We start from the raw sequence: 9,470 nt of genomic DNA, 5'->3' as shown, positions 1-9,470 counted from the left end.
AGTGAATTTGTGTCTTTCTGAAATAGAATTCTTAAATTTATACCCATGGTAATAAAACCTTCCTCCTGGCATTCATGAATAAAATGACCAATCCATTCCCACTTTTCTCCATATTCAGCAAATGGGCCGTATAAAAGCTTCCTCTAATATATGCATTTATGCCACAGGAAACGCTCTGAAGTCAGGGGCCGGACTCTTATCTCGCTTTCACCATCTGTTCAGGGGTATATAATCCTGAATCACCAGCATTTAACCCATATGAACATTCTACTGTGTACCTTATGGCTGCGGCAATGCAACAAACTTGTAGCGTAAGGTGGCACATGATGTTTCATCCTGCTGAACTGCTGACCTCCCTCCCCCTCGCTCCCTGCATGTCGTTTCCTAGGCAATCCACTCAGTTGCCTGGCATCACGAGGGCAAGCAGTTCATTTGCAGTCACTCAGATGGGACTCTGACCATATGGAACGTCAGAGGCCAGGGCAAACCCATACAGACAATCACCCCACACGGTAAGGAGGAAACACACTCAAAAACAAACACACACCCCTCCCTAATTTGCTCATTTACTTCTACCTATATATTAATCTGTAGTGTTTAATGTTACTTTGTGGGGATTCTGGGAGGGGACTACTGTATATAGAGGATAGATTTTGCACCCAGAATTTGTTAACGGGGTAAACATAGCGCGCTATACAGTAAACGGGAAGTGATTTCAGACATAGCCAGATGCATGACACAATATTTGAATGGACCTCCATCCTAACATACTGGTTATATGATGCTTGCCTTTGGTGTGGGAGACCTGGGTTCGATTCCCGCTGTGACCCATTCACCATTGTGTCCCTGAGCAAGACACTTAACCCCTCGTTGCTCCAGAGGCGTGCGACTTCTGACATGTATAGCAATTGTAAGTCGCTTTGGATAAAAGTAAATGTAAATGTATATATTATTAGGGTCTTATCTTAACTGATACTAATTTTAACTTTACACTTAACTGTATAAGGTTGCGTAATTAATAAGGTACATAATAATTAAGAACCCCATACTTGATCTTTTTCCTAACATAAAGTAGTCATAAAGTCTTTCAGCAATAGTAGTACAATTGCCTTGTGCTGCGCATCATTTCTATGGCTTAAGAAAGGAAAGAAAACAAATCTGAAACATTCATAACAGCTATTGGTCAATTTGGACATCAGAACTTCCCTTTTGATGAAAAGCAGGTAAAACAAATACTTTAAATATATGCCAAGCCAAACATATGCCATATACCTTTTATGGTATTTTACCTCACCAACAGAAATCATTTTAATTTATTTACTACCCTTTTCTTTGTTTCTTTTTCTTTCTTTCAACATGTTCCTATGTCTTGCATCTGTCTTCTTACCTGTATGTTTCATCTTTGTATGGCATCTTTTTGTATGAAATGTGCTATAAATAATATTTTATTGTTATGTTATTATTATCATATTCTGAGATAAACTGGTTGTCTAAGGAAAGTAACGAGACTCATTTAAATCAGTGGTTTTCACGGTGGGGGTTGCAAGATACACCTAAGGGTTGTGAGATGATTACCTGGGTAGGAAATAAGGGGAAAAAATTTTTATAAAATCTTTAATCATTGCTTCTTTTTGAAATATTGAATAATTTTATTTCTTCAGGGATCTAAAACATCAGCTGAAACAATATGAGACAAGAAAATCATCCACAGATTGAAATGCTTACAGCTGATAGATATGCATTCTGTGGTGAGGGACTGCAGGTAGACATTGCTTTCTATTGGGCCATATGGAGACAGATGTATCTATTTCTGTTGGTTATTGCATCAAAAAGGCCACTGATTACTTTTGGGGTCTTGTCATATAGCACAAGTTTTACAATACATAATATCAGTGCCTTCAGCCACCTCTGTCAGTCACATGACCCAGTCTATACTCATCAAAGCCATGCCTCAATAGTCTTCCTACACCTGACATCCTCACTGTTTCCTCATTTCAAGATTATTGTCAGTTCAATTATGTCCTGCCTCTGTTTGCTTTATTTTCAGTCTGCACACGCATACATTAGTGCTGGAGCTCTGTTTATTTCCTGCAGTAAAGAAAGCCTGCTCTTTAGAAGATGTATTTTAATCCATGCCCCTCTTTCTGTGTGTGCGCAACACATGGACAGAGAGAGCATGGGAGTCAGTAAAAGGAACAAAGAAAGGAATGAAATGAAAGGGAAAACTTCTAACCAGTTTCTCAAGCCGGCTTTGTGTGTAGGTTATTGTAGAAAGGATTTCACCACACAGGGTTTTTAATTAGTTGTTTCTCCCACTGCTGCTTACACAATTAGTTTGGTTTTTAATGGACAATTATGCAAATTCCTTCGGCAGGTTTAATTAAGGCTTAAAGATCTTTCTTTAATTGTCATTTTAGATGTATTTATTAAAATGAGTTCTTTATTATACAGATCTGCCTTCTATGACCTACCTTAGGGCTCACTTTGGCTCTTCAGTAAAAGCTCAGATACATTCAGTAACTTACTGTGCATTCTGATACAAAAATATGTTCAGGTAGGCAAACATACGATGGATGTGCAAATTCCCTTCACCTCGTTTCAGGTTTGAATAGATGGATTCTGTTAATCATTCATGTTCGTCACTCCTTTGCATGTCTCTGCCCCTGCATTTGTCTGTCTCCTCTCTGATGAATTGCCTTTTGTTATTGCCTGGCTACTGTTCGGAGCTGCATTTTAAGTGCAGCTTCCGGGAGAGAAAAAATGAGATGACAGGAGAAACATGAAGACAGGAGGGGAAGAGGGATGAACTGGCAAACTAAAGTAACTTCTGTTTATTCTATTTTAGGAAAACAGCCCAAGGACGGAAAGAAGCCAGAGCCTTGTAAACCCATTCTCAAAGTGGAGTACAAAACCACTAGAAATGGGTAGGGTCCCTCTCTCTCTCTGTCTCTCTCTCTCTCTCACACACACACACACGCATAGGCATGAATATGCTTAATTATACACAGTTATGGCAATAAAGGCACATCAAGGTTATTTACAGGTGTTAAGGCTGTTGCCAAGGCAATGCGAGTAACAGATGTGTTTGTGCTTCAAGCTACGCAGAACTTCAGTCAAAGTCTTTTAATACACAAAGTGTTATTAAAATAATGTGATGAAGAAAACCCACTCCTCTTGGTGCCCCTGCATTAGCTATCAGGGCATATTGGAGGTCTTTTAAATTGTCAATTAATTGTACAATTTTTAAAGTTAACTCTTGGTTTCACCAGTGAAAGTTAAAGGTTCAATGTGTAATATTTATGAGGATCTATTGACATAAATGCAATATAATATACACAACTATGTTTTCAGAGGTCAGTGTTTCCTCTAGGAAATTTTTCAGTAGCAGGGGCAGGACAAACAGCGCACCCCCCCCCGAAGAAATAGTCACACTTCACAAAACAAATAAACTTACAGTGTTTCCCCTAGGATGGAGTTGTAGCAGCGGCGGTGAAGCAAAAGTTTTGTCTGAATATAAAACGCCAACACAACATGTCTCAGCAACATTGCTCTTGTGTCCACGAGCATGCGATGCACCTGAGAATAGCTTAAAACTGCAGTGTTTTCCCAGTTTAATGTGAGCTTTAGATGAATGTTTTGGTGTTGGTCGGGGTGTTTGGCGGTCCTCCCCCAAGAAAATTTTTAGTTTTTTTTAAAAATATGGAATTTCACATCATATTGGGCCATTATTTTCACCATATCTCTGAACAAATAGTTGGAAAAAGTAGAGCAGATAATAGACAACACCCAAAGATCAGTCTACTGGAGGAACTGCAACCTTTAGATCTGGAGAAAGAAATTTGGTTGGTTCTGTTGCTCCACAGTGATTTTACATTGATGGCAAAGCATGTTTTGGGCATCACCCCTAAGCCTTAACGGCAGGAAAACCCTGTTATTATGACCTCAGAATCATTATAGATAGACTGTTCATGTTTGCCTTTTGTCTTCATTTCACAGCTTCTGACATTTACCTGTTGACATTAATAGAAAAAATAGGCAACATGAGAAACCTCCTCCCTTCTGAGGTGCATTTTATTTGCACATTAAAATCCAAAAAGAAACGTCTCCTCATTAGCTTAAAAGGACTAGTTTGCATCACTAATTAGCTTTACTAACCTCAGCTCCTCCGTCCTTTCTTTTCCAAACCACTTTTAAAATAATTTAATCAGTCTGTACAGGACGGAGCTGCAGGCTACGTCAGTTTAGTCTAAGTTTGTACCTGATGTTCTGAACACTGGACAAGAAGGCAGTAATAAAATACAGCTTCCAGTTACTTTCAATAAATTGAGCTAATGTTAAGTTACATAGCAGCTATGTAGCTGCTGTAGAAGTTTCCTGCTCAACTCAGTCTGAAGGGGAGGGGAGATGTTAGCTAACTTAGCGCTAACTGCTTCATTTTTCCAGCAGGTGAGAAACAACAGACTTTTCTTGGTCTTGAGAAGCTAACACACTGTAACAGACACAGTACATTTAGTGCCAGAATATTTTCCTCCGCTCGCGTTCACCGTCACTTTCTGCCGCTCGGACAATCAAACACTCGCTACGCACCTCCTGATTCAGAGTTACGTATGTTCTGCATAGAACGAGGAGAGGAAGCGAGCCGAGTGCTGCCGAAAACATTTGTAGCGCATAGTTTAATGATCGTGGGAAATTTTAGTAGCGGCGGTCAGGATTCAGCAGCGGCGCAACGCCATTCCTAAAGATCTTACAGAATAAACCGTTATGTTTTTATTACCTTAGAATGAGCCATTTCTGTATACATACACCATGGTTCATCTTACATGGACGTGTTTATACAGTAGCTCGAAATGGAAACTGATTTAGGATTGTGGCAAAACCTGACCATATTTACAGTATATTTGAAGTGTTTTAATTTATGATATTAGTGGACATCTGTAGACCAGTCAGAATGTAGTATTTTCTGTGCTTATGGTATAAATTGTGTAAACAAAAAGCCAGTTACATTTTTATGCTTGTGTGTTTTTGTGTGTTCCAGGGAACCCTTTATAATCCTGTCTGGTGGTCTGTCCTATGACACTGTGGGCCGGCGGCCTTGTTTGACGGTAATGCATGGGAAGAGTACTGCTGTGCTGGAGATGGACTATCCTATAGTAGACTTCCTCACACTGTGTGAGACACCATACCCTAATGGTGAGTTTGTGGATGTGCTCATATGGCAGTCATGTGCATGTCTGTGCGCATTTCACACAAACACACACGCACCTTTTTGTTTTTTAATTAAGACGGATTGCTTGCCTGTGTTAGTGTGTTTCTGTAATAAATTTGAAATTTCCCAAGGGGAAGGTTCCTATTCCAGTTTCATTATCCGACACACAGCATATTACATTTTATATCTCTTTGTACGAAATAGCCTTCCATCTAAATAAAATTATTATATTATTGAGGAGTTGACAGTAAAACAAGTTGGAGTGGAGCTAAATTGGATCCTATATTTTTATGTAATCCAGTATGTAAACTGATGCAGTGTCATCTGGCACATATACAACTACAGGAAGCATTAGTTAATTATGTAAAAACGGTGACTTTGAAAATTGACATTACTGGGTCTCTGGATTACACAATACATATCCGGCTGATAATGTGTATGTGTGCACGCTTAAATCAGTGTTGATGTGTAGCGGAGGTTGATAATCCATGATGATGTGGCTGCAGATGATGCAGTGTGCCTAAATGCAACGTGCACACCCATGTGTTTGAATGGGAAAACAAATGGCAGATAAAATATCGTTAACACATACTAGTACAGGCACAAAAACTAGTAGTTACTGTATGCAGACAAAGACAGAGATTAAGAGGTGAAGTACAACTCATGAAAAGAAATAGTGTAAGTCATTCACAAAAATAAATTTGACCTTAAGCTTGGAGATTAATTCTTGACCCTGAAAATAGCAGTTTGACAAAAAATGTCCTATAACAAGGTCCACTTACTTGTTTTTTTCCAAAGCATTCATTGCCTTCCTCAGCAGATGGATTTGTCCCAGTATAGCTCTGTATTGAGCATTTGCTAAGAAAAGCAAAGGAATGACAAAGACATCATTACTTCTTTGCCATTTTGTGTTTGGCTGATTGCCTTGTTTGTAAGTAGTTTGTATCTTTAGGTAAATCAGCAGTGAAAGTGACCATAATTACAGTAGTTATTCTCATTTCCCTAACTGACAGACTGAGAGATACTGCACAGTGGTCTGAAGTTGCATAACGATTCACAAGAGAATGTGAATCACTTGTAGAACAGCGTCAGGGCAGTAAAATGAGAAGGGCAGTGAGAGATGTGGTGTTGTGTGTGTTTCAACCACGGTAGTGCTATGGGAGTCTGAGACCTGCTGCTTTGAACAACAGATTGTGCCCTAAACACCAGTTTGCATTTACACACACATATGGCTATAGTACATCTGAATGTCCTCTGTGATAATTTTTCCAAATCAAAGAGAAATGTAGCTACTGTCTAATCATAATGCAAAGGTCAGTGCTTTTTTCTCACTGCACTCGACCCGGACAAAGCTCTAGCGTCGCAGTATATTTAAGGTTAGAAAGGTAGACCTTCTCTTCCCATAAATATTTTCAAGGTGCCTTGTAGCAACGCATTTAACCAGCTGAGCCATTTAGTGGCCAAAAATAGAAGACAAAACTGGGTAGCTCTGATGTGATCATCAATCTGTGAAAGTAGAGAATTCCTTGCATACATTCATTTAAAAAAATGATGTTATTAATAATGATTATTCATTTTCTTAATATTCTGTTTGTATTCACAATTTTTCAGTTCGATCTGACCTCCATTTATTTAGTCATGTTATTGCTGGATGTGCGTAACCCTCATGAGTATTTATCGCCTCTGTAATGTTGTAAGACTCTGACTGGAATCAGAGGTATGTGCAAGTAGTAGCTTTAAGGGCAATCATCTTGAGGTTGAATATTAAATTCCACTCCCAAATCAGACTGATACAAATATTTAACCAGAGCAATATCCCCCACACTTCTAAATCACATAGTTTAATAAATATTAAGCGTTCACATCTTCAGGGCACAGATATGATAATAACACTTGCCATATAAAGATGAATTCTTCCCCTGTGGTTTGTAGATTTCAGGGGAGTTCTCTCTCCAGGAATTAGACTAAACTAAAAGTGTGTGGCGTGATGAATAACTTGTCTTGCTTTTTCGCTGTGCAGATTTTCAGGAACCTTACGCTGTGGTGGTCCTTCTAGAGAAGGATTTAGTGGTGATCGACCTTGCACAAAATGGGTGAGTCTGACTCTGTTAAATAACTCTTCATCATCATGACTTGTTTCATAAACGTGGGCTAAAATATCACAGCTGACCTAAAAGCGCCCGTTATCTTCGTATATTTGCCTCTAGTTTACATAATGATGTAGCTTACTCACATAAATCTTATTATTTAGTTTGCATGCAGCACTGGACAAGACTCAATGCACTGATACTGGGCAGACGGACTAATTCAATTTAGAGTGACTTTGTCTGTACTGTCTTGTTAACAGTTATCCCATATTCGAGAACCCCTATCCTCTGACTATCCACGAGTCTCCTGTGACCTGCTGCGAGTACTTTGCCGACTGCCCTGTGGACCTCATACCTGCACTTTACTCTGTTGGCTCGCGACAGAAACGACAGGGCTACAGCAAGAAGGTACTACATAGGAAGGCTCTATGTTAACATATATGCATATTTTATAATCTTTCACCTATTTAACCACATCAGTGGTAAATATCCAGCTTTGGATGGAGAACCTAAGTTTATTGTATTTTAAGTTAAGTAGGGTAGGGAATAGGGCTGGGCGGTATATCATTATATGAGGTATACCGATATAATTTCAAAAGAGATATGAAATTAGACAATTCCGTTTATATCGATATAGTTTGATGTTGAGTTAATTAATGTCTCTGTAAAGTCCTGCCAGCGTTTGCCCCTCTCAGTCCCTCAGCCCCGCTCCTCCCTCTGCGTCTGCACGCAGCCGTCTACTCACAAAGTCTCTAACAAGATGCAGGAAGACACAGTGCTGGTCAACACTGTTAAAGACCTGGCTAAAAAGAAAACACGGTTCATTAAGTGTTTCCCACACATACACTTTACTTACGCGGTTTGCCCAGGTTAGGAGACCCATTGTAGCATTTATCAGAGAAACACGGTGATTACATTACAAGTCGTGACACGGTTTATATGGACACTGAACACACCAGCCAGATGTTATTTGTTAGCTACCACGTTGGTTTTGTTTTGATAGGCTATATCGTCAACACGCCTCCTCAACATGCAGCTCAGCAGCAGCTGTGAACGGACTCACGGAAAGAAGAGTCAAGAAGACAAGTTTTTTCCGGTGACTTTATACAGCTTAGCCTACTACTGATAAAGAAAACCGAAACAGACATACAGGGAGAGAGAGACTGCATGATACCAGCCCGACTCGCCTTTTTTTGGTTTTCCATTATGTAAAAGTTGTACTACCTGCTACTAGGTACTTTTCCCCCAGCCCTAGTAGGGTAAAATGCTTTATTTTACAGGTTCTTAATAATCTTTTGGATCTGAGAAAGTCTCCTGGTAGGACTTATGTAATTTGGCAGAAATTATAGGAAAAATAGGATTTTCTTTGAAAGAAAAGCAAAATTTATCATTTGAGCATGTTAGTATGCTGATGTCAGCTTCTAGCTCAACGTACCGTTGTGCCTAGGTACAGCTATGCAGAGCCGCTAGCATGGTTGTAGACTTTTAGTCTTGTTCATATAATTAGTAAAGAAAATTAAAAATTTTGGAAATCATATGGATATTATGGAACTGTGAAATAAGCGTGACTCTGTCACTACAGAAATAGCTAACTGCTCCTTGTCATCGTTGATTACAACAATTTAAGGGCCATTCTTATGCAGGAGCAGGCAAGACCAGTTTTACTTTGGAAATAAAATGATGACTACTCCATCACAAAATAACTCTTTGAACACACCTCCCATCACAGATTAATGATGTATATGTAGCCCCCCCGGCCTGGTGGGTGTCATGGGATGTGTGTTCTTAAATCCAGTATGTAGAAACAAAGAGGCAGAAAACTTTCGCTTGCATTCAGCTCAACTGCAGGATTTATTCTTCTTCTTAAACAAATGAAGAAATTCACATTTGACTCCTTGAGGTGATAAACAAAATGCTTGTTGTAGCATCAGTATCTTCAAGGGTGTGAGATATCTCCATGTCTTCAGAAATTACCAAAGTAATACTAACATATGTAAATACATTAGAACGGAAGCACAATAAACAATAAAAATGTCCATACTTTTCATTGTGCTTCAGTTGATGTGAATTACATATTGACCAGTACAACAACAAAAAAACTTTCATTGGTCATTTGGTTATTGTAACTAACATTTTCCAAAGTTCGACACTTTCATCACATTGCACAACACCAATAT

At 39.1% G+C, this 9,470-nt stretch overlaps 1 protein-coding gene and 1 long non-coding RNA gene across 7 annotated transcripts in view; one reads left to right on the top strand and one right to left on the bottom strand.

Moving 5' to 3' along the window:
* Nucleotides 1-9,470, top strand: part of stxbp5a (syntaxin binding protein 5a (tomosyn)) — a 111,344-nt gene that overhangs the window by 81,794 nt on the left and 20,080 nt on the right. For all 6 annotated transcript variants that reach the window (XM_046060179.1, XM_046060181.1, XM_046060184.1 and 3 more), the window contains 4 exons: nt 2,846-2,924; nt 5,036-5,190; nt 7,227-7,299; nt 7,554-7,701. In XM_046060179.1, coding sequence (XP_045916135.1) covers nt 2,846-2,924; nt 5,036-5,190; nt 7,227-7,299; nt 7,554-7,701 — 455 coding nt within the window. The remainder of the gene's footprint in view (nt 1-2,845; nt 2,925-5,035; nt 5,191-7,226; nt 7,300-7,553; nt 7,702-9,470) is intronic.
* LOC123977475 overlaps nt 1-9,470 on the bottom strand; it is a 21,194-nt gene that overhangs the window by 9,559 nt on the left and 2,165 nt on the right. The window contains exon 2 of the long non-coding RNA XR_006826690.1: nt 5,989-6,064. This is a non-coding gene — a long non-coding RNA (uncharacterized LOC123977475). The remainder of the gene's footprint in view (nt 1-5,988; nt 6,065-9,470) is intronic.

This window comes from Micropterus dolomieu, linkage group LG10 (genome assembly GCF_021292245.1).
Source record: "Micropterus dolomieu isolate WLL.071019.BEF.003 ecotype Adirondacks linkage group LG10, ASM2129224v1, whole genome shotgun sequence".
Taxonomy (NCBI): domain Eukaryota; kingdom Metazoa; phylum Chordata; class Actinopteri; order Centrarchiformes; family Centrarchidae; genus Micropterus; species Micropterus dolomieu.
Note: the sequence above shows the minus strand (reverse complement) of the source record. Positions and strands in the feature narration are given on the sequence as shown.